Source organism: Lepisosteus oculatus, chromosome 3 (assembly GCF_040954835.1).
Source record: "Lepisosteus oculatus isolate fLepOcu1 chromosome 3, fLepOcu1.hap2, whole genome shotgun sequence".
NCBI classification, from domain to species: domain Eukaryota; kingdom Metazoa; phylum Chordata; class Actinopteri; order Semionotiformes; family Lepisosteidae; genus Lepisosteus; species Lepisosteus oculatus.
The window spans coordinates 35,590,403-35,616,611 of NC_090698.1; the positions used below are offsets into that span (position 1 = coordinate 35,590,403).

The 26,209-nt window shown below is 36.3% G+C and overlaps 1 protein-coding gene across 1 annotated transcript in view; it reads left to right on the top strand.

Annotated features, from left to right (window-relative positions):
- The window catches only part of fras1 (Fraser extracellular matrix complex subunit 1), a 364,870-nt gene that overhangs the window by 208,812 nt on the left and 129,849 nt on the right, over window positions 1-26,209 (top strand). The window contains exons 25-30 of the mRNA XM_015364800.2: window positions 5,334-5,474; window positions 5,658-5,928; window positions 6,885-6,969; window positions 8,649-8,969; window positions 9,442-9,598; window positions 13,270-13,448. Of these exons, the coding sequence (XP_015220286.2) occupies window positions 5,334-5,474; window positions 5,658-5,928; window positions 6,885-6,969; window positions 8,649-8,969; window positions 9,442-9,598; window positions 13,270-13,448 (1,154 nt within the window). The remainder of the gene's footprint in view (window positions 1-5,333; window positions 5,475-5,657; window positions 5,929-6,884; window positions 6,970-8,648; window positions 8,970-9,441; window positions 9,599-13,269; window positions 13,449-26,209) is intronic.

Consider the following 26,209-nt stretch of genomic DNA (forward strand, 5'->3'; position numbering starts at 1 on the left):
TAAGCGCTGCTGAACTTTGGAGCGAACACTTTCAACATATGTAGACCAGCACAGGTTACGGTCTGTGACACTGTGTGCGATTTGTTAAAAATGAATGGTACCATCTTATAATGTTATGGTTAACGAACATTTCCTTCAACTTACTTACCAATAGATGGGGCTGCAGCGTATTAAATGCAGAGCTGAAGTCCACTAACGGCATCCGAGCATAGGTATTGGGGTTCTCTAGGTATTTTAGAAGAAGATGCATAATTCTGTTGATTGCATCATCGGCGATGATGCTGTTGATTGCATCATCGCCGGTGTTTATATGAAATCTGATATGGATCCAGTACAGTGTTCACTTCTGAGCACAGCATGGATACCATCCTCTCAAAGCATTTCATCACAACAGACTACCTGTAACGGGACAGTTCTTTCCAGACCCTATGCGGATGACACAATCCGGGCAAAAGTGAGAAAACACTGGGGAGAAAAGTCATGCAGGAGACGGGAATGAGGACAGGGGGGCGTGTCCATGGTGCACTGGTGCACGGGGGAGGTGTGGCCGAGGCAAACAATCCAAAGGTAATCCAGACGGGGAATCCAAAAAATGGGCAAAGTCCAAAGCCAGGCGGTCCATCAGGAACAGACGGGTTAAAACCAGGAACCAGGTCGGAACTGGCAAGGGGAACAGGAACAAGAACAGAGACTTAAAAACATGATGGAGCCAGATGCATCAGGACCCGGGCTCGCATGATATGGGAATCAGATGCAAAGCCCAGAACTGACTGAGGGTCTGGCTTTTAAGGGGGACGGGAAGGAGGCTAGAACAAAGGGCAGGTGCACAAAATTAGGTCCAAAGTGAAAATATCCGGAGCGCCCTTAAGGAGGAGGGACTACAATCGTGACACTACCGGCCTATAGTCATTGTTATCTGAGGGACAGGACTTTTTGGGTATTGGCACGATTATTGATTGATCACGCTGGAACAGAGTGTAAGTCAACTGACTTCTGAAAGATAGGACACAATGCTGTTGTAATTCCTCTGCACAGTTTTTTAAAACAAATAAACATTTCTTTGAAAAACTAAAATAATAAATATTATCAACACTATATTTTATTTGTTGGTATTTCTAAATATCACAACATGTTCAAAGTTAAGTGAGTTAAATTATTAACCTTTTTCTATGAATACTTGCACTCGTTATCGCAGTAAAAAACGTTGTACTTTTTAGAATCTGCTAAATAGGGAATATAATATGGAATCTTTTATCTAAAGAAATTAATAACGATATTAATTTAAGGATCTAAATATATGTATTTATATAGCTGGTAGTATTACTGTAATCCACTTTCTTTGTAAACTTTAATATCTTCTGTGTCACATTAACATTGCAATGATCTTACAAGTGTAAAAGAGGCGATACACAATGTGTCTCCTCTATAACTTTACAGAGAAATTTCACCAGAGCCACACAGCATTGTCCAATAATACACTTCTTGTGTCTAATTTCTAGTTTAGCAGGTTTTGTGCGGTAAGCACATTGTTTAATGAGGATGACATTACCCACGTCTATATTACTGTACAACACAGGTTTCAGTTGGACTGTCTGTTAAAACAGAGCCTTCCAATACATATAACTATTGAATGATTTCTTTATCCATTTCAGCTAAATGAAGGGAATTAAATCAGTCAGGAGTGCCAGTTGTAAAAAAAACCTTCTTTCCTCTGTTTAACTTAAAGAATTTCATGAAGAAATCCTTAATCACAATACCATCACTTAATTTATCCAGATACAACAATAATAATGCCAGCAAACAAGCTATAATAATGGACTATTTTTATATATTGAGTTATGTATAAAATAGTAGTCAATTAACAAAGTAATTCTCTGATCTGGCTTTGAACCGGCTGCGTGCAGCGCATTACATGACAGTCCATTACCTATTACCACTATAAGGACAATAATATATAATTCTTAAAAAACAAACGTCAGATGTTTCCAAAATGTCCCCTTGTGATATTTGTAGCTGCTTAGTTACACGACTCCATATTAATATTACTAACAAGAGGTATTAAATCAGTACTTTTAACTTTTAAGTTAAAAGTGGTTTTTAACTATCTAAAACATATTTTACAGCTTTTAAAGTCAAACAATATTTGAGTTAGGCAGGAACACATCATTGAATCTTATTTTTTATTTAATTAAAAAAAATAAAAAAAACGTTTGCCCATCGTGTTGATAAGCTGTTAACTGATTACTGGCAATTGTAAAAAATAATCCCCCCTCCCTCGTTTAATTGAAAGATTTCCGTGAAGAAATCCTTAAACATAAAACCATCACGTACAATAATGTAATGTTTTCGGGTGCTCGTGGGTTTGTGCCCTCACCGCTCCCAACTCAGGTCAGTCCTCCACCGCTGGGGCTTGAAACTGGGTCTCTGGTGTTACTGAACAGGGAACCAGCCAGCTGAGCTAAAGCTAAAGTTCCCAGGCGCTGAGATCCCTGCTGTTCACATGGAAGGGTGGTGATGTTACCACGCTGCCAAACAGCTTGCACAACCTGTAATGTCGTCCTTATTCATTACAATAATTCATCCAGTTGTTTCCCTGTTGAATGATGCTGACGAACCAGGTTCAGTTCCAGGTGGTGTACTATATAGAACAGTTTAAACTTTTTTTTTTAATTTCAAGTTAAATTGTAGGCTGATTACTAGCTGCTGACATTTGGATTAAAAGAAAATATAGATTTTCTTAATTCAGGTGGAAACCTGAAAGAGACACATCATGTTCACAATAAGCTATGATAGTGGACTCTTTTATGCATTTGGTTTAATCAGAAACAGACCGAAAGTAATGCTCTGATTGCGCATTGAACCGCCTGGGTGCAGTTTGCTACATTACAGTGCTCATTTCCACTACAAGGACAATAGAAGTTAAAAAAAAATGAATGTCAAAATGTTTCCAAAACACCCACTTGTGATACTTTAGCTGCTTAGTTACACGATTCCATATTCATATTACTATCAAGTGATGTAAAATCACTACAACTAATAATAACTAACAATGTTAGAACAAGCACGTTACAAACCCGAACCCATGTAAGTTACCAAGTTAAAGACTTTGATGCATTAAATATTTATGCATAATTAAAGTATTTATGATGAAGGTGGAAGGTTATGTACTTTTGTCCAACTGAGCAATTTTGCTTTTATTAAATATGCCATGCCTGCTTTGTATGAAAAATAAATCTAAATGGTGATATCCTTAAAGTTAATTAAGGGATGTAGAAGACAAAGATAATGATTTACATTGTTTAATTTTAAAAACTAAGTGATAAATGCAGAGACGATTGGTGCCATTCGCACAGGAAAGCTCGGGCTGCGCTGCCCCCCCCCCTTCCCCCGCCTCTGTTGGAGCGCAGTATTTTCACAGCCTCTGATTGGGGAAAAAAAGACCAGCTGATCTGTCCTACATAACTGGAAGAGAAGATAATGTGATTTTTTTCTGTATTAAATGTGTGTTACATTTATGAAATTCAAGTATTTTAAACATTTAAGAAAAAGTTAAAATCTTACAACGTATGCAAACTAAGCTGATCACGAGGAAGAAAAATAATTCGCTTTTCATGCTTAAAAAATGGTTTTTAACTATCTAAACCAGTTTTTTACAGCTTTTAAAGTCATGCAATATTTGGCAAGGACATGTCATTGTGTCTTATTTTTGTTTAGTTTAAAAAGAAAAAGTCATTTGCCCATCGTATTGATGTTCTCCAATTACTGGCAATACACACGCCAGATCCAATTTTGCCAGACACAACCTCCCAGAGCAAATCAGGCACCTGGACTGAGGTTTCCTTTAGCCCAGCCAGCTGGTTCCCTGACGCTGACGGAACGGGTTCAATCCCAGTATATAATAATAGTACAGTTATTTTTTTAAATCGATTTTTCTAGAGTATATAAATTCAATACACTCATACTCCATTATCCAAACTGAACTCGTTCCTGAAAATCTGTTCGGAAGGCGGGAGATTGTAAATCGAAAATAAAAATTCCATTATTTCTTATGTGGAAAATTCCACCCTGTTCACTCCAAAACCACCCTAAACATATGATACCATACAGACCATTATAGCAAGCTTAGTAAACAACACAGTTCTACTCAAATAAGCCAACTATAGCTGTAAAATAATATGATATAATACTTACATTTTTCATTCTTTGTAATAGATCTCTATCCAAACGAATGGCTAGAACAATGCCCGTACTGGTGTCGACTATTACTCTAAAGAAATTGACTAGAAAAATAAGAAAGCTAGTAAGAATTAAATAAAATACATAAAACATGGAAACAAACAAGAAAACTCTTTCTTAGGGCCCATAATGAACAACAACTACAAAACAAACACAAAAAAACACTTTTAAAATGAGAGCACAAGCTTTCGCAGTGATCGTAAATGAAGGACTGCTGCCTCATTGCGTCCTTAACCACAATGCCTTGGTTCTCGGTCAATATTGGTCATTTTCAAACTTCAAAGTTCGGATTAGCGAAATTTTGTTCTTATAACGAATTACAAGGTACAAATTCTTCATGTTTGGATTAGCGAAAATTCACATACTGAATGTTCTTATGAGTGTATAGTTAGCATGTCAAAACTTTTCCAAAATAACCACAGCAAATGACGAGTCTAAGACTTTGATGCAGAAAATGTTTATGAAAAACTTGGAATATTGTTGTGTACTTTTTGTCTTTAGCTACCACTACCAGCTATATATAGTATGTATAATATATTTGTTATATTTTCTACATTAATATAGTTTATGACATTCAGGGATGTTATGTTTGATATTTTTATTGTCAGCTACCACATTTTCCCTTAGTTACACTATTCTATATTAATATTCCATATTAAATGGATTTAAAGATGATAAACAATAGGGAAACAGATTAAATGAAGTAATCATTTCACTAACATCTAGCGCACCACAAGTGCCACCTATTGATTGTCTTTGGCCAGTAATACCATTCTGCTTTAAAGGTAACTGTGTTACCAACAAATGACGCATGTTCTGAGCGGCTGCATCTGTGTTCCATTTGAGCACACTGATGCACAATTGATGTTTAAAATAAAAAATGATTTTTTCTGGATCTTATTGATAATGTCATACTTCTGAAAAAGTAATTTTATTAGGGTGTAGTAGGGTAAATTAATTATGTATGTCAGACAGAAGAAAATGTCTTTGAGTGAACAATACCCTGGTCACTTCACAAAAAGGCTTGTATGGAACTGAATAAAAATGAAAAAATACTAACACATGTGATGTCACCTTTGACATTTTTTACTTTTCAGCCTGTTCTACTGATTGCCTTGAATGTGATAGTGCTCACCAGTGCAGAGTGTGCAACAAAAACACCTACTTAAAAGATGGTGTTTGTACACCGGACTGTGGATACGGGTTTAACATCAACAGAAAAAACAGAACATGTAAAGGTACCACTAATGTTTTTCATTTATATATTCACGAAATTAGTATTTTTAACTTTTAACATACATTATGTAACTGTGCATTTGTGTCCTCCAGTTCCACGGCAACGTCATGCTTCTATTGGAAAAATGTAGACATGATTCTAGAATATTCTGTGCTTGGTTAAACATGATATTGTCTCTCTGCAGAAAACAAACACGCTCCAGTATTGTATGTGAATGGTTCTCTGATAGTGAAGATTGGTGGAACTAAGCAACTGGATTTTTCATTCATGAGTGTTCGTGACCCAGACACCTCCATCGAGAATCTTATTTTCCAGCTTGTTCAACCTCCCAACAATGGCAGGTTGATAAAGAAAATTAATGGAAAGGAATTTAAATTAAACAGGGAAGATACATTTACATTTACTGACCTGATAGAAAACACTGTAAGGTTTATCCATGCCAAAGACAAATCAAAGTGAGTATGTGGTGTGTTGCCTCTGTCTGTTTCCTTTTTGAAATGTTTTTGTTGTAGAGGGGGTAGGAGAGGGTAAGACTTCGTAACTACTATGAAATGTAAAAAATATATATATCAACTTGCATTTCTGTGTGAGCATTAATGTGACTACAGTTCTTTAAAGAAGCCCAAAGTCATGTGAATGACAAAAAACAATTGTATGTCTGTGTAATATAATTAGACATGTTTCATCTGAAATACGGAGACTATCAGAAGCATTGTTACATTGTTTTACAGTATTTATTTGATTTGCATCTCACTATCCTAATTTTATTTTTGCTTGGAGTTATGTTCTCACAGGTTATAGGTAGGACTTATTTTTAGCATTTTATTACAAAGCAATAAATATACTGTATATAAGAAATGTTTTTAGCTATTTTAATTAAAGGCTTCTAAGAAGTTACTAAAGAAATATGCATCCAGTAAGTTCACCAATGAGTCATTTAAAGAGTTAAACCATAAAGCATTATAATGTGTCTAGAAAAATAACTTTTTTTAATTGTAGGCATAAATGCATAGATCTTACTGTACCAACAATTTCCAAAAAGAGTTTCTTTGACAGTCAGAACCCACAATTTTTATGCAATTTGTTTAGGCTTGAACATATAATATATGTCAAATGCTTCACCACACCTGATAAGTAACAGGCCTTTAATGTTAAAATGTTTGTTTTAATCTATTGGAGTGAGTTCCTTGAATTTGGTGAGTCTTTCATTTTTTAGATATTCTTGAAAATTAACCTAACCTCTGTAAACTGAGGATGTTTACTTGTAAAATGTGTGTATGTCTGGCACTGAAGCGTGCTATGTCTTAACAGAGCTAACCCAAACAATAGTACCTCTAAATTTGTGTTTAAAATAATTATTAATGTGTATCCAACAGGAAGGGAAATAACTTCTTGTCTTGAATTGTTATAGGAATGGTCAGCTTTTCCTGAGAGCTGGGGATCAACAGCTGTTCTCTCAGACTGAGACAATTAACATCCAAGCAATTTCCCTGCAGGTAATGTGAAAGGCATCTATCTACTCAGTCTGTACAAGAGAGGCAGATCGGCTCCTCATAAGCCTACTTGTGAGAACTTTCCTTTGGGTTTCAGAAATGGCTTCACTAGGTTGTTTACCACAATACATTCTTTATTCACAGGGAAAACAATAAGAATTAAATTCATTGATCCCACTGGTGGCATGTCTGATGTCATAAATGTGTTCAGAAAGGTATTAAGAGATATTGAAAAGTTCACACCGTCTTCCATTTATTTTCCAGTTTTTTTATTTTATGTAATAGTATGATTGCATAAATTGAAATGCTGTTTGGTGCAATTTAAGACACTTAAACCTTGCAGTATCTCATCAATATTAATAGTAAAAACAATATTAATTTCTCAGTTGTTCTGAACTTTAGTGTACTTATGCATCAAAGTATGTTAAAGTTAATAACAGTGATGCAAAGTAGTCTTTAAACACTACACAGTTTTTGTTTTAGAACCAGAAGATAGTTTTCATGTAGCAGCATGTAGAATGCATGCCACTGTTTTCATAATAGTGCCATCAAAGTATATTCAGTCATAACAAGACAGTTGTATGCTATAGATAAATACCATTGCAGTCTGGCACTGGAATGTGGTTTGTTCTGTTAAGGTGCATTATAAGACCCTGAACTTATTTATGTTCTCTGGCAAAATAACCAATGCAACAAATAATTATCCAGTGTAGAGTATATGAAATTGTATATTAATTGTAGAGCAGGAGACACAAGTCAGATAAAAGCTATGCTAGCACTGTACTATAATTTTGGGTAAATTACTATACATCCGTTTTATGAACATTTTGGAGAAAAATAAGTGATCTATTTGCCTGATAGAGTTTTTTTGTTTCAGCATTCTCATTTTCTGGAAATCATTAATTCAAATGATTTTAGTTTAGACACATTCAGTTTATACACCTTGTTCAAACCAAATAAACAGAAAACTTTGTACACTATCATTTATAGTTCGCACATTTGCACTTTTCTTTCACATAACTATGCAAAATAAAATTTTAATAAGATCTTTATGAGTTGTCTGTCTGATTAAATTAAGTTTTTTGTATTGTCACACTGTCTTTGAGATCTGTACTTTATGTTCAAGTTTACAAAAAATGGTGATCAGTTCTAGCCCCTATAGCCTTGCGTATCTCTTTTGCTTTTCTAAACAGTTTCTAAGACAAGGGTAGGATAACCAATTTTATCTCAGGCTAAATAGTTTTGTATGACAAGTTGATATATACCGTAAAGGAACAAGTAATAGGTTTATTCCATGCTGAAAAGAGAAGAGAGGAAACACGTTTCGGCTGTGAAGCCTTCTTCGGGTGTGAACACTACGCAGACTACGCATGCTGACCCAGATACCCACCTGATATACTGTATACTAGTAATAACTTTCAAAACAGAAAACAGAGAAGACATTCTTCACTAACAGCAAATCTCTTTGGAACCTACTGCTTTTGCCAGTATTTCACTTCTAATTTTACACTGGAAGACCTTTTTAACAATTAACTATTGGTCAGGTTTTCCTGCATACAAATTTGAGAGGATCCTCAAAATTAAACATCAGCCCTAATATTTTAAAGAAGTACTGTTTAATAGATTAGATTTTCTTTGTAAATACAGTATGTGATTGATGCAGTCCTGTTATTCTCATTCAGGTCCCATTTGTTTTGACAAATGAAGTTTTGTTGGTCAATAGAGGGGAAACTGTTACCATCACAAAATCAGTTCTGAACATTCAAGATGAGGACAATCTTCAGGATGTTTTGGTCATGGTACTTGAGCCTCCACAACATGGTCATCTTGTTCATGCCCATGGTGATATGCCAGTGCAGCAGTTCAAACCAGAGGAACTTGAGCAAAAGCAGCTGAAGTATGCTCATGATGGCTCAGATGGACAGCAGGATACTGTCATCCTGCAGATGAATGATGGCCACAATTTCCAGAATATTTTTTTCCACATCATGGTTGCTCAAAAGGTATGACTAACGTTTTGTTACTGTTTCTACTTTTTTTAGACAATTCTTCTCACTATTTTTTATATCCTCAATCTTATATGTCCTATAACGTTTCATATATTCCATGGCTTTTGAATGTCCTGACTTTAATATATGAAGATAACTAGTTTAATTTTGCATTTTTACTGCCATTGTAAAAAAAACCTGACCTTTAGCTTTGATTAATAGATTTTGTATGTACTCTCCATGTTCACATGGGTTTCCTCCGGATACCAAAAACATACTGATAGGTTACTGAAATGTCTTTTTTTTCTTAGAATCTCTTGAGTTTTCCACAATATGGTATGTTCTATTTAGGTTTTTTAATTGTAGATGAAACACTTTTCTTTTAAAAAGTGAATAATGTAGTATTTTGCAATGTTTTATCCCTTTAAAATAATTGCATAATGTAATTTGTAATGTTATTTTTTTTGGTATGTATTTGCTCTAAAAGGGAAAATCTCCTCACATGCTCTCCATTCCTACTGCTTGGGTTCATGAAGGCAGAATGTTCCAAATAACCAGCAAATATCTGAAAGCAAAATACCACGATTTGAGTGACTCTGAGGTTCACTACACAATTCTACCCTCAAAAGAAAACCTCAGATATGGTACCTCATGTCTTTTGTCTATGTTGAAGTAACTGTTTTATATATAAGTAACTTTTTTGTAATTTTCTGTCATTTAACTAATTTAATTTCGGAGGTTTGCTGTATTATTAAATTGAAATATTGCCCAGATATTTTTTTTCTATTCAGATATCATGCAATTTTTCAATGTCAAATAATGCATAACATTTTTTGAAGAATAACATACATGAAAGAAAGTGTCTTTCTATACTCAAGATATTGACATTACAAAGTACAGATGCACCTATTTAAAATATGCGAGGTGTCATACGGCACATCACAACAAGTGCCGCTGAATAATGAAAAGCAACGTGTGGATCAGGACTTAACTACTCTGCAAAACTGCCAGGTGGCAGAGTGAATCTAGCTGCATGTATCTATCACATAAATATTATTTTAATAATTAAAATTGAATGTTTATTAACTGATTAGTGCTTTCCTGCTCTACTCATACTGTATAGTAACAGAATGTTTCATATTTTAATTACAAATAGAATTATTAGTAATTGAGTATAGTAATAACAAAACAGATACTTTTATTTTAGATTTTGATTTTTTTAAATGAATTATACATAGATAATTTAAAATTATAAATAATGAATAGCAAATCAGCACATAGAAAATTAGGATAACAGTGACTTGAATATCTTTCAGAGAATGAGTTACGGTCACATACTGCATTGGAGCTGATAGAAATCCGTGCTATATAAAGAATTTTTTTCTCTAAGGAAACTACAGTTTTGCCACAATAATGTCACAATTTTTATGCCAGACTTTTTCTGATTTATAGTATGATGTTTTTTAGTGATTAGTGATTTGTTTTATTTCTAAACTCTTTGAATGTACTTTGTGTCCAGTTTCATTTCAATTCTTCTGCATTCAGTTATAACATCAGTTATATATAACACTTCTTTGCAGTGTAATGGGAAATGAAACACTTGTGTTATTTTAATGTAGCTTGTTCAAGCAGAGTAACACAATGGTTTAGCAGTAGAATCTATTGAGTTTAATTCCCAATCAGTAGGCACATTATACTTTTATCAAAATTTCTCCTTAGGAGTTAATAAAGACTATTTCTCTAATTATGAAATACAATAAATAAAATGTATACTATATCAACAATTTCTGTATTAAATTAGTTAATAAAAGTAACAGTAAAATCGATGAACCTTCATATAGCAAACGTGACACTCTTAAATTGCTGTTAGCCGGATATATATACAGATGCAGCCATTCAAAATGCACGGTACAAACCCATACCACATGGAACTACCCACAAGCCACTGCGTTGTACCGTGGTACGTGATTGGCTGGCCAAATTGACCAACAGGGGCACTCGTTTTCACTAATTGGCCGTGAGTGAAAAGATCTAATCATTTAATCTCTTTACTGTGCATGTTTTAATCCGCTTAGTATTAAATATTTATGTGGAATTTTACAACTAAAGGGAAATTTTAGTAGCTGAGCATGAAAAAAAAGGAGCATAACGCATCTGATGATCATAAACGATATTAATTTAGGAAAATAAACATATTATGTAAGCTGTATATGGCTGGTATTGGTAGTTTAAAGAAAAATTACACACCAGCCATATAAAGTTTACATAATATGTTTATGTTCCTAAATTAATATAGTTATGGTGGTGTATCGTGGTGTTACTTTTTGTCAATGAAAAAACAAAAGTCTTTTAGTTTACAAAGATGGTTACAAAGAAAGTGGACCACGGTAATACTTTGAGTTTACAGCCTGTCCAAGGCCATTCATTATTAATACTATTAGTAACATCTTCCATAAAGACTTTGATGCATAAAATATTTCTGCATAATTAAAATATCTATGATAAAGGTGGTAGGTTTTGTATTTTTGTCCAACTGAGCAATCTTGCTTTTATAAAGTGTACTGACTTTTTATTGTTTAATGATTAACATGCTGTTATACACAGTTTAAAATTATTAAAAGTCTAAAGAGTATACAACTTAAATTCTTAATTGGAAAAAATTTGTCCTTCAGCAGTGACTGGAATTTGAAACTATTCGTTTTCTGGCAACATCTCAAATGCTGTACATGAGAGGTTAAGCTTTATTAGCTCCACCTGTCGGTGATTCCGGATACTTTTAACATAACTGCGGTATTATACAATATGATGCATTATGATGCGACATGCCCACAGCGTTTTACCGCAGCGTACCCTGCTTGTTTTGAATGGCTGCATCTGTAATAAGTTTATTGTAATCTTGTTGTGTTTTTCAGGTTTACAGGTGCTTTAAAATTTAATTATTTTTTTCTTAATGCTAATTACACAATCTAGATGATAGAAGGAAACCAGTATAGACATAAAACATATAAATTGTCCCCCGCTCAAAATGTCATTAGGGGCCTGTATCGTATGAATTGATACAAACATCAGTTATTGTAATGGCTAATTGGCTGAATTGTAGGGGTAATTAACTATTCAGTGTTAACTGTTAATAGAAAAGAATAAAGGGCAGCTACAGAAAAGAAATATAGATTTAGATTTTAATCATAAAAAATAAGGATATTTTTTTCAGAAAATCAGAAGTTTTGATTTAGTTTCACACAGATATGCTGAACAAATGCATCACACTGCTTGAACAAGCTAAATTAAAAGCTACAAGCATTTACTTTTCTATTACACTGCAAATAAGTATTACATATAATATATAAACATGTATAAAAAACAATTCAACTTACAGATGTTGAATTTGCATGCAGAGGAACTGAAACCTAAAGTGCCCAAAGTCTAATTCATTTTGTAATGAAACAGTTGGAATAAAAAACATTGAATGAGAACTTGCAATAAATTACTGGGAAACACACTAAAACAACACATAAATAAAAAATATTTTGATATTACTGATACTGATACAGTATGTATATATTCCTTAAAGTATATATTGTTTATGAGCATGTGCTCATAGAAAACATTGTTAAAACAAGTGCATCAAATCTTTCCCAAAATGACCACAACAATTGAAGTTAAAGAATTTAATACAGAACTTTTATGCATAAGATGGAATAGTTATATACCTTATTTTTTTATTTTCAGCTTCTGCTACCAACTATTTAAATATATTTATATTAATAAATTAATATCATTAATAGTGTTCAAATACATTTTTTTCATAGCCCCTTTTGGTTACATGATTACATATTAACTAGATTTAAATAAGTGGTACAATAGATTAAATAAAGCTATCATGTGCCACCTATTGATCATCTTTAAACAGTATGATTCAACAAGCCAAATCACACTGTTGTTAGGCACAGCCCACTTACAGCAGCAATGAGTTTTCATGCATTTTTTAAATGGCTGCATCTGTACATGGCAAACAGTGTCTTTACACAAGGTGGGCAGCAAATAAATTCTATATGTATAAATCCTTATGTAGCATTTCGTGCCCATATATGAAATAATGTAACTGAATAAATATATTCCATTTGAAACAATTAAACACAATAATTGATTTAATCAGTTTCTTGTGTGTCAGAGATTGTTTTCAGTTCACTGATATTAACATACTGTTTGTTTGCTATCATGTAATCTAAGAATATCTCAGTGTACCAAAGTGTTAATATAATTAATTAAATAACTTGCCATCTGTGTCCAATGTTCTTATTTCGCTTTGTTTTAGGAGAAGTGGTCTTGCTTGTACCCATGCCAGCAGATGGTCCTGCTGATGGGTGGCAGCATTTGCCTGATGGAAGAGTAGCCACTACAACCACTTCTTTCACCCAACAGGACATCAATGAGGGAATCGTTTGGTACAGGCATTTTGGCTCTGGATCACAAGAAGACAACCTACAGTTACAGGTAAGATACCCCAGGGATACATTTCTGGGAACTCTTTCCATTCTTGCTGCTGAAATACAGTAGGACAATGGCTTACCTTTACTGACTAAATTACTCCACTCTAAGCAGTTGTGTTCTTATTTCTTGAATCACAAATAACTTTAAAAAAGTAAATTCCTAACAAAGGTAGATGTGAGACAAGAAATATAATTGCATTATGTAAATATAGCCAAATGTATTTACTTACACTTCTAAAACTTCTGGTATCAGTTATAGTAACAGTAGGCTGGGCAAATGATTTTTAAAAAAAATTAAAAAGAAATAAAAAATGAGATATAATGATGTGTTCCTGCTTAACTTAGAAATTGCACGACTTTAAAACCTATAAAAACAGGTTTCGAGAGTTAAAAACCAGTTTTTATGCGTGAAAAATGGGTGATTTTTCTTCCTCGTGATTAGCTCAGAATCTTTGTGTACGCTGTAAGGTTTTTACTTCTTAATTAAACGTTTAAAATACACGAATTTAATAAAAACAACACACATTTTGAAAAGAAAAAATCCCATTCTTTTCTCTTCCTGTTGTGTGAAACTGATCAGCAGGTCTTTTTTTCCCAACCAGAGGCTCTGAAAATAACGTACCTCCCACTGTGCTCCATCAGAGAGGGGGCGGCACCGAGAAAGAGAGGAGACGCGGAGTTCAGCAGTACAGAACAAACGTTCTGCTGCCTGGGGCGCTTATGGAACCAATCGCGTCTGCATTTATAACTTAGTTTTTAACTTTAATCTAGCAATATGAAGCATCTCTTTTTACTTCTAAGTCCTTTACTTATCATTAAACAAACAGCTTTTCCAACAAATTAGACAGATCATTTTATAACCGTTAAAACAACATCTTATTGTACTTCCTAATTATATTACACGTGGAAAATAATATGTTTTTAATAATCTTTAATGATTTATACATTTTGGAAAAGTTTCATCTGTACAAAACAGTGTTAGTATAAATTATAAATATAACAATTGTCATACATAATATAAGGTATGAATGACAAATATAGCAATATTAAAATTGCGTTGGAATAAATTGTTGCACTTTTTCCCATGTCTTTTAAAACGTAAGCATTTACAAGACTTTGGTCAAATGTGCATTTAATCTGACAAAATTAAAATATCAAAAAATGAAAGTAAACAAAAAAGTAAATTATGAAATAAAATGTGGGACTAGTAAAATAAATCAAACTAAAGTTCTGAAATAATGAGTAATACAATTTAAAATATACTGAAAAATGCTCCTTTTCCCATCGGCACTGAGATGAAGCCCTTCAGCAGCAAAGGACTGAGCAATGGGCTGCTTATTCTTCAGAAGCACTCTGTTGCTCCTGAGGAGCTGCACATGGTCCATCTGAGAAGGGAGCTTTGAAAGAGCCTGGTTAGCTTTTTTCACAGCTCCAGCTGTAAATGAGTCATCCCAGAGCCGTGGCAAAATTGAGCAAATTTCTAAATGAACCTTACGAGGAGATGCTCTCCTTACTGCCACAATCAGTTCTTTCATAGCTCTAAGGATGTCATAGGGGGAGTCACCCTGAGCTATGTTATTTGTCCCTATGTTAATGATTAGTAATATATCCTCTTCCAGGGCCTGGAGGTGGTACAGGTGCTGGTGGGCACTGCGCTCCAGTGTTGTGCCAGGGTGCAGCCACACCTGCTTTGCTGGCATCAGTTTTTCGCTGAGGACATACACTTTATTTGGACCTTATGGGAAAAAAGTTATTATCACAGCTACATCATAAAATAAATCTTAAAAGTATATAAACTATAACTGAACAGCAAACATATTCAATGAATAGCAATGAACAATGAATAACAATGTAAATGTTAAAAATTATAACTAATGAGTAACTATATACAGTGCTGGAAACCAGCTGTCAGAAGGCACAGGGAAGTTACATCAGCAGTCATGTATAGAGGATTAATTTCATATTGCTGTCTCCAGGGATCAGCCTTTTGACCTCCCTGGCGCATCAGCATCCATAATCTGCATGTTTTCAAATTAATTTACTTCCAAGGTATCTACAAATACAGGTATCTTAAGATGCTGGCTCCAGGGATCAGCTTTTCAACACCCTCCCTGGCACATCAGCATCAACTACAAGATGTTTTCCTATTCGTCTTCCTCAAAATTATCTGCATCTGACACACAGCCTAACATTAGCAACAGCCCAAAACTAAGCAACAATCCTCACCTCATTATCCATGTAATCATCTAACAATGGATACTCAGTTATGCCACTAACTTCACATCATCACCCTCCTCTACATAATAATAATAATAATAATAATAATTGCTTACACTTATATAGCGCTTTTCTGGACACTCCACTCAAAGCGCTTTACAGGTAATGGGGACTCCCCTCCACCACCACCAATGTGCAGCATCCACCTGGATGATGCGACGGCAGCCATAGTGCACCAGAACGCTCACCACACACCAGCTATCAGTGGGGAGGAGAGCAGAGTAATGAAGCCAATTCATAGAGGGGGATTATTAGGAGGCCATGATGGGGTAAAGGCCAGGGGGGAAATTTGGCCAGGACACCGGGGTTACACCCCTACTCTTTTCGAGAAGCGCCCTGGGATTTTTAATGACCACAGAGAGTCAGGACCTCGGTTTTACGTCTCATCCGAAGGACGGCGCCTGTTTACAGTATAGTGTCCCCGTCACTATACTGGGGCATTAGGACCCACATGGACCGCAGGGTGAGCGCCCCCTGCTGGCCCCACTAACACCTCTTCCAGCAGCAACCTTAGTTTTTCCCAGGAGGTCTCCCATCCAGGTACTGACCAGGCTCACACCTGCTTAGCTTCAGTGGGTTGCCAGTTGTGAGTTGCAGGGTGATATGGCTGCTGGTAATCCACAACAAACAAGTCTCCTGTTCTATTTACATAGCTGGCCACCAACATTCACTCCCATCTTCACTACTCACAAACATGTACTCTACTTTCTTGCCTACGAAGTCCTCTGCGCTAACAGGAAGCAATTCTAAATAACTATCCATATAATCTTTCCACAAAACAAACCACCACATTTTTCTAAATCCATCATATTTTATTTTAAAAATATACTCCTGGCCATCTAGTCTCATTTCAGCAATGTGCCCTTGTACCACACCTTCCTACCTTTCTCATCAAAAGCATGTCTAACTCTCTTTCCTAACAAGTGTTCTGGTTTATTTAACCTAGGAATTCTTAATCTTTCCATACCAACCTTTTTTCTACCTAGATCTCTAGCCTTAACAGCCTCCATTAAAAACTCTGCCTTTTCTTCAACAATACGTTCTGATGGTGCCAAACAATAATCTTTGTCTTCTCTAGATGTAGCTGGGATTTCCTCTGGCCTGCAGACAACACTTTTTAAGTTAGCAATCAGCTGTTCTAGACTAAGCCTTTTCCTGTCCTTTGAAAAATTGAAAACTCTAATTTCATTTTTCATTTCTATCACAAATCTCCCAAACTTCAACTGTGCTTTAACAGCAGGAAGCTTCTTGTCCTCATCTAAATTCCTCAGTTGCTCATCTACAGTGCCTTGCGAAAGTATTCGGCCCCCTTGAACTTTTCAACCTTTTGCCACATTTCAGGCTTCAAACATAAAGATATAAATTTTTTATTTTATGTGAAGAATCACCAACAAGTGGGACACAATTGTGAAGTGGAACGAAATCTATTGGATTTTTGAAACTTTTTTAACTAATAAAAAAATGAAAAGTGGGGCGTGCAAAATTATTCGGCCCCTTTACTTTCAGTGCAGCAAACTCACTCCAGAGGTTCAGCGAGGATCTCTGAATGATCCAATGTTGTCCTAAATGACTGATGGTGATAAATAGAATCCACCTGTGTGTAATCAAGTCTCTGTATAAATGCACCTGCTCTGTGATAGTCTCAAGGTTCTGTTGAAAGCGCATAGAGCATCATGAAGACCAAGGAACACACCAGGCAGGTCCGTAATACTGTTGTGGAGAAGTTTAAAGCTGGATTTGGATACAAAAAGATTTCCCAAGCTTCAAACATCCCAAGGAGCACTGTGCAAGCGATCATCTTGAAATGGAAGGTGTATCAGACCACTGCAAATCTACCAAGACCTGGCCGTCCCTCTAAACTTTCAGCTCAGACAAGGAGAAGACTGATCAAAGATGCAGCCAAGAGGCCCATGATCACTCTGGATGAACTGCAGAGAACTACAGCTGAGGTGGGAGAGTCTGTCCATAGGACAACAATCAGTCTTACACTGCACAAATCTGGCCTTTATGGAAGAGTGGCAAGAAGAAAGCCATTTCTCAAAGATATCCATAAAAAGTCTCGTCTAAAGTTTGCCACAAGCCACCTGGGAGACACCCCAAACATGTGGAAGAAGGTGCTCTGGTCAGATGAAACCAAAATCGAACTTTTTGGCCACAATGCAAAACGATATGTTTGGCGTAAAAGCAACACAGCTCATCACCCTCAACACACCATCCCCACTGTCAAACATGGTGGTGGCAGCATCATGGTTTGGGCCTGCTTTTCTTCAGCAGGGACAGGGAAGATGGTTAAAATTGAGGGGAAGATGGATGCAGCCAAATACAGGACCATTCTGGATGAAAACCTGTTGGAGTCTGCAAAAGACCTGAAACTGGGACGGAGATTTATCTTCCAACAAGACAATGATCCCAAACATACAGCAAAATCTACAAAGGAATGGTTCACAAATAAACGTATCCAGGTGTTTGAATGGCCAAGTCAAAGTCCAGACCTGAATCCAATCGAGAATCTGTGGAAAGAGCTGAAAACTACTGTTCACAAACGCTCTCCATCCAACCTCACTGAGCTCGAGCTGTTTTGCAAGGAAGAATGGGCAAGAATTTCAGTCTCTCGATGTGCAAAACTGATAGAGACATACCCCAAGCGACTTGCAGCTGTAATCGCAGCAAAAGGTGGCTCTACAAAGTATTAACGCAAGGGGGCCGAATAATTTTGCACGCCCCACTTTTCATTTTTTTATTAGTTAAAAAAGTTTCAAAAATCCAATAGATTTCGTTCCACTTCACAATTGTGTCCCACTTGTTGGTGATTCTTCACATAAAATAAAAAATTTATATCTTTATGTTTGAAGCCTGAAATGTGGCAAAAGGTTGAAAAGTTCAAGGGGGCCGAATACTTTCGCAAGACACTGTATTTCTTCCTCGCTGTTCCAAAGTATCCCATACTTTCCTATCTCTACCGCTAGTACTTCCTTTGTCCTTATATCTTGTTTCCTTTTCTATCTTTTTTTCCTTCTTCTAAGTGTCTGCAACCTGGCATCTCTTATCCTAGCCATCCTCTCACAAAACACAGCCCTCTGCTCTTTAACTGATTCTCTAGCTTGAGATAAAACTTCTGCCTTCTTTTCAGAATCTAGTTTTTGAAGCCACTGCCAAGACCTTTTCTCCTCGAACATAATCATACAGATGCAGCCATTCAAAATGGGTGAGGTATTTCGCGGCATACCGTGACATGCCCACCGGGGTATCACGCAGTTCACGTGTGTCACGTGACTAACTATCCGGCGTCGCCTTGTAAAACCGCCAGGGGGAGCTTAACCTCTCATGTACAGCATTTGAGCCTTTAATTTTGAACTGCGTATTACAGCATGTTAATCATCAGTCATTAAAATGTTGGTATATTTTATGAAAGCAAGATTGCTCAGTTGGACAAAAGTACACAACCTACCTTTATCAGAAATATTTATGCATCAAAGCCTTTACTGAAGATATTACTAATAGTATTAATAATGGATGACTTTGGACAAGCTGGAATCTGTCCAAGCCATACTTTGTCAGGCATTTTGTTTTACTTCAACGGGCATAAAAACTTCCTTGCTTTTAACAGGGTGTTTCATAATTTCTAACTACGAAAATGATTTAAAATGCGACACCTATCATTCAACTAAAGCTTAAAATATCACAAGGATCCTCAAGAGCACAGCAAAGAGTGTATTAAAAGACAGTTGTATTTATCAACGCTTTCTTTTCCGTATACCAGATTTTATGGAACCACTTCAGAGGGGTGTCAGCCTGTCAGATTCCAGGAATCGGCACTTTAAAGGAAAAATACACACCGGTATTCCATTTCTCCCTAACGATTTTAAGCATCGAAGTATTTAACTAGCATGTGAAATAGCGTGTGAAAAAGTGGTAGTTTTGAGCTTTTCTGCTAATATAATATGGAATCGCGTATCTAAAGAATTTGTGTACTGCGACAGGGCTGTGTAGGGCTGTTTCGCCTGCCTGTTCATGCGAGCTGTCTTGTAGCCTACTGGTTTAGGTGCGTGACTACCAACTGGCAGGTTGTGTGTTCGAATCCAGCTGGTGCTGGACTTTTCTTTTAACAAACATTTCTTCGAAAAAATAGGTTAGCCATATTATGGACAATTGACTTTTATATTTCAAAATATCGCAACATGATCGATATTTGCGATATTTTGAACATATCTTCCCTTCTGACCGCGGTTCCTGCTTCTATTGTGTGTGTGTGTGTGCAACAGAGTAAATTTTTATAGAGAAATGGAGGCTGGACAGTATGCGTTACAATATAAACATTTATATTGATTTAAATCGTGTTCTGATTTAAATCGCAAACGAGTGTTTAATTATGTGTTTTTTAATCATAATCAGGCTAATGCATTTCTACATTTTCTGTATGAACCAGCTTAGAGGTTCATACAGAAAGACAGCTTGTGTTTAAATTGAGTGTAAGGTAATTTATGCTTCTAAAGTCATGGTCAGTATTTATTATTGTACTGTGCTGTAAACGTTTTCTGTGCTTAGTCACATTGTTTTTTAGCGTTTTTATTGCATTATTAAATCTCCCATTATTTAAACTGCGACACTGATCATTTATCTCTAAATAAACTTTATTTTATATAGCGTTTTAAGCGAATTGGTAATTAGATTGCTCATAAACCTAATCACTTTTTCTACATAAACACAGCGTGATTGCTCTCTGAAAATGCTTTTCCTTTATTTTTAAAGTAGGCTCATATTTCAACTATAGATCGTATTATTATAAACTTTCTTGGAAAAATGTATTTTATGTAAACCATGTTTGCTATTAATTCATTTAGGGCTAAAATACGTTCATTGTCTTCCAATCGAGTCGAGTTGACACAACGCATTAGCACATCAAAACCAATTGAGCCAGTATTGGCTTTAGTATTACCCCCTCCTCCCCTCAATTCAATTCAATTCAAGGTGTTTTATTTGCATGACAGATGGGTACAAGCAGTGTTGGGTATGTATATTGTAACGCTTACAGCAGACAGGCACTGTGTAAGAGCCGACGCACCAGAGCAGCGCACTGAGGGAGCGTCTGCATTTATAACTTAGTTTTTAAAATTAGTCAAGCAATATGAAGCATCTCCTTTTACTTAGTGCCTGAGCATACTGCAACGCGTGTGAAGTCCATAAACGATATTAATTTTGGAACTTAAACATACAGTATATGGCTGGTCTTGGTACTTTAAAGAAAACATACACACCAGTATTCCATTTCTCCCTAAACATTTTAAGCATCGAAGTCTTTAACTAACGCGATACTGGAGTCAACAAGCATACTTTTAGAATTTGATTAAAAGGGAATATAATATGGAATCGCGTATCTCAAGAATTTAAAGACCAGACAATCGCAAACTCGTTTTCAATAAAATTATTTTATTCATTCAGCAGTTTGTGAGAGGGACATCCAGCAGGGAGAGACAAAAACACCGGTTTTCATTGACAAAATTGTTTTTTTTTTCAATTCCTCTTGTCTAACAGGAATGTTTTGTTTGTGGACAGACTGTTAGACAGAGGAAAAGACCGCCTCCTCCTACGAAGCATTTCGTTGATCCGATCACGAATTCTTTTCCAGTCGTACGCAGCAAGGGTTGAGAATCTGTGTGGTGTGACGCAGTGGTGGCCTGGCACGGTGAGGTGCGCAGTTCATTAAGCCTTGTATGTGCTGTCCGTGCCCAAAATGCAATTTAAAAAAAGTCAAAAACCGTGCTCAAATGCAATTTTCAAAGTGCAATGAAATACAATATTGTTGTTGCTGCTGTTCTGGTTGTTTTTATCCCATAAAGCATTTTGAGAAGCCACTTTTAAAGGCGATATATGTTGTAGAACCGCTGATTCTTATGGAATGTGTTCCGCAGGAGATTCCAATTTTTATTTATTTTTTAATCGCGTATCTAAGGAAATCTCAGTATAACTTTGTTCATGAACAACAGTGACATGTTACATTATCATTGTTTTTTTTAACAAGGCTCGCCAGCTAATGTGAATCGAAACCTGTCTTGCTAGCTTTTAAAGTCGTGCATGTGTAAACGACAATTGAAATAGAGAAAAAAAGACCTGACTGACAAGCCGATACATACTCTTAGAGTTTGATTAATAGGGAATATAATACAAAATTACAGTAAGGGACTTAAAAGTTAAAGGAGATGCTTCATATTGCTTGACTAATTTTAAAAACTAAGTTATAAATGCAGACGCTCCCTCGGTGCCGCGTCGGGTGTAAATATCAAAGTATACATTCCCAACAAGAATTGTACCCATCTGTCATGCAAATAAAACACCTTGAATTGAATTGAGGGAGATAGGGGGACAAATATACTGTAGATAGGACTCAAGGCAAATAAGATACTTATGGGTACGCAGGCATTCACGACAGCAACATACAAAACGTTTGCACGTTCTGAGTTAAGTTATTACTTGGTTTTCAAAGTGCAATGAAATACAATATTGTTGTTGCTGCTGTTCTGGTTGTTTTTATCCCGTAAAGCGTTTTGAGAAGCCACCTTTAAAGGCGATATATGTTGTAGAACCGCTGATTCTTATGGAATGTGTTCCGCAGGAGATTCAAATTTGTATTTATTTTTTAATCGGGGGGTTGTAAGGGGGGGTTGTACTTGCAGTGCATCGGCATAGACGGGAAAGCAAGAGCCGACCACTACACCGCCCTCGTGTTTCCAAATCTTGTGACTTTTGAAATTTACTGGGGGTGGACCACGTCTGTAAATTTCGATGGGTCCAGAGGCAAAAGTGCCTAGCCTTGCAATCTCCGGGAAACCATTAGTACGATGGTGAATCGGAGATTCTCAACCCTTGCTGCGTACAACTGGAAAAGAATTCGTGATCGGATCAACGAAATGCTTCGTAGGAGGAGGCGGTCTTTTCCTCTTGTCTAACAGTCTGTCCACAAACAAAACATTCCTGTTAGACAAGAGGAATTGAAAAAAAAACAATTTTGTCAATGAAAACCGGTGTGTGTGTCTCTCCCTGCTGGATGTCCCTCTCACAAACTGCTGAATGAATAAAATAATTTTATTGAAAACGAGTTTGCGATTGTCTGGTCTTTAAATTCTTGAGATACGCGATTCCATATTATATTCCCTTTTAATCAAATTCTAAAAGTATGCTTGTTGACTCCGGTATCACGTTAGTTAAAGACTTCGATGCTTAAAATGTTTAGGGAGAAATGGAATACTGGTGTGTATGTTTTCTTTAAAGTACCGAGACCAGCCATATACTGTATGTTTAAGTTCCAAAATTAATATCGTTTATGGACTTCACACGTGTTGCAGTATGCTCAGGCACTAAGTAAAAGGAGATGCTTCATATTGCTTGACTAATTTTAAAAACTAAGTTATAAATGCAGACGCTCCCTCGGTGCGCTGCTCTGGTGCGTCGGCTCTTACACAGTGCCTGTCTGCCGTAAGCGTTACAATATACATACCCAACACTGCTTGTACCCATCTGTCATGCAAATAAAACACCTTGAATTGAATTGAATTGAGGGAAGAAGGGGGGAATACTAAAGCCAATACTGGCTCAATGGGCTTTGACGTGCTAATGCATTGGTTTAACAGTCCGGGTGTGGCAGGCTTCCAATGTCAACTCGACTCGATTGGAAGACAATGAACGTATTTTAGCCCTAAATGAATTAATAGCAAACATGGTTTACATAAAATACATTTTTCCAAGAAAGTTTATAATAATACGATCTATAGTTGAAATCTGAGCCTACTTTAAAATAAAGGAAAAGCATTTTCAGAGAGCAATCACGCTGTGTTTATGTAGAAAAAGCGATTAGGTTTATGAGCAATCTAATCACCTATTCGCTTAAAACGCTATATAAAATAAAGTTTATTTAGAGATGAATGATCAGTGTCGCAGTTTAAATAAATGGAGATTTAATAACGCAATAAAAACGCTATAAAATAATGTGACTAGGCACAGAAAACGTTTACAGCACAGTACAATAATAAATACTGACCATGACTTTAGAAGCATAAATTACCTTACACTCAATTTAAACACAAGCTGTCTTTCTGTATGAACCAGCTTAGAGGTTCATACAGAAAGACAGCTTGTGTTTAAATCGAGTGTAAGGTAATTTATGCTTCTAAAGTCATGGTCAGTATTTATGTAGGTCAGTAAAATGTAGAAATGCATTAGCTTGATTATGATTAAAAAACACATAATTAAACACGCGTTTGCGATTTAAATCAGAACACGATTTAAATCAATATAAATGTTTATATTGTAACGCATACTGTCCAGCCTCCATTTCTCTATAAAAATTTACTCTGTTGCACACACACACACACAATAGAAGCAGGAACCGCGGTCAGAAGGGAAGATATGTTCAAAATATCGCAAATATCGATCATGTTGCGATATTTTGAAATATAAAAGTCAATTGATTGTCCATAATATCGCTTACCTATTTTTTCGAAGAAATGTTTGTTAAAATAAAAGTCCAGCACCAGCTGGATTCGAACACACAACCTGCCAGTTGGTAGTCACGCACCTAGACCAGTAGGCTACAAGGCAGCTCGCATGAACAAGGAGGCGAAACAGCCCTACACAGTCTTGTCGCAGTACACGGATATAATCATACCGTTATTAAATTCTTTAGATACGCGATTCCATATTATATTCCCTTTTAATCAAATTCTAAAAGTATGCTTGTTGACTCCGGTATCACGTTAGTTAAAGACTTCGAAGCTTACAATGTTTAGGGAGAAATGGAATACTGGTGTGTATTTTTTTCTTTAAAGTACCAAGACCAGCTATATACTGTATGTTTATGTTCCAAAATTAATATCGTTTATGGCCTTCACACGCGTTACAGTATGCTCCTATTCTTTTTATGCTCAGCTACTAAGATTTCCCTTCAGTGGTAAAATTCAATATCTACATTGGGCACAGTAAAGACGTTTACAGTAAATCTTTCTACGACAGACCAACGGACCACTAGTGCCCCTGTCGGTCAACCAATCACGCAATTTTGCGTCATCGCATGTCACGATGCACGACGCCGTAGCCAATTACCTCCGGTACGTGTCTGTACCGCGCACTTTGAATGGCTGCATCTGTACCCTCGACAGCTAATGCTGTTGCTCTGGCCTTAACTTTAAGTACATTATCAAAGATTCCAAAATCCTTCTCACAGCTCACATTCGTCTTGGGTGCTAATTCAAGGTTTTCAAACATCTCCTCTGAAACCTCATCATATCTGCCATATTCTAAATGATCTGCTACCATCCTACAACACACCTTTACAAAACTAGCAAGGATCAGTTCCACAGCCTGTCTAGTCATGTCCTCAAATTCAGGGCTTCTCTGTTCTGTTAGCTTCTGCAGAACAGGCCCAGAATGTACCGCTATGTCGATAAACAACCTCACCTCTGACTAATTTACTGCTATCAGCATGGCATTCTTTCAGTTTGCACACTAGCTCCCTGTATCTTGCATTCATTTCTAAAACATGCTCTTTTTTTCCCAGAGCTTTCCACAAAGGCTCTGTCACTAATTTACAAATAATTCCCAGTGCTCTGCATCGTGCAATAAACTGACCAACTCTCAAATCCTCAAACACTGCTCCTATTAATTTATTTTCATTAAGTATATCAAGCATGAATTCCAGCAATTCAACGTGCAAAAAATAAACTCCAGCTGCATTGTGGAACATTGCATTAATTCGGTTTCCTTTAAAGGGAACCAGAGGGATATGATCAGAGTTCCCCTGACTCAACAAAAAAGATCTAAACTGCACAGATTTGCCACTCTTCTCACACCCTCTTTCATGGACGGCTTTGCACACTGATCTAATCAATCTAGCTGTACCACTCTCTCCTACTGTTCTATGCATCCAATCTAAACTAACACTGCCCACCTTTTCACCACCAAAAATCATTCTTTCCCCGACAGAAAGTGTAACATTTGCCTGATGTGCCAAGCCATCAATTAAATGCAATCCACAGAACATCTCATTGATAACTCCGATCCTAGCCTTGTCTGATTCACTGAGGTCATCAAATCCATCTACAATTTCAGGCAAGATATCAGTTCTGTACTGCGCCAGAATTTCATTTTTTTTTTTTTTTCTGTACTTGCCCTGTCGCCAATTAGATTTGTAATTTTGCAGAAAATTTCCATCTCAGAACATGTTGCATCCAAATCCTTGCTTCCACTGTTAACAACATCTTGCACCATCTCTCTAACTGTGTCAAATATACACTGAGCTGAACCTAATGCCTGATCTCTGAGTCCTAAATGCATTCTGCTACCATCCTGGAAAGAAATCCCTGCAGCTCCATATTTATGACCATATTTAGTGGTCCCATCTGTGGCAAGGGTTAAATTACTTTATTGCAACAGTTTGTCTTTCAGATGTTGCAAAGAAACTTGCCTTGCTTCTAACACAAGATATTTACAAAAACGTTC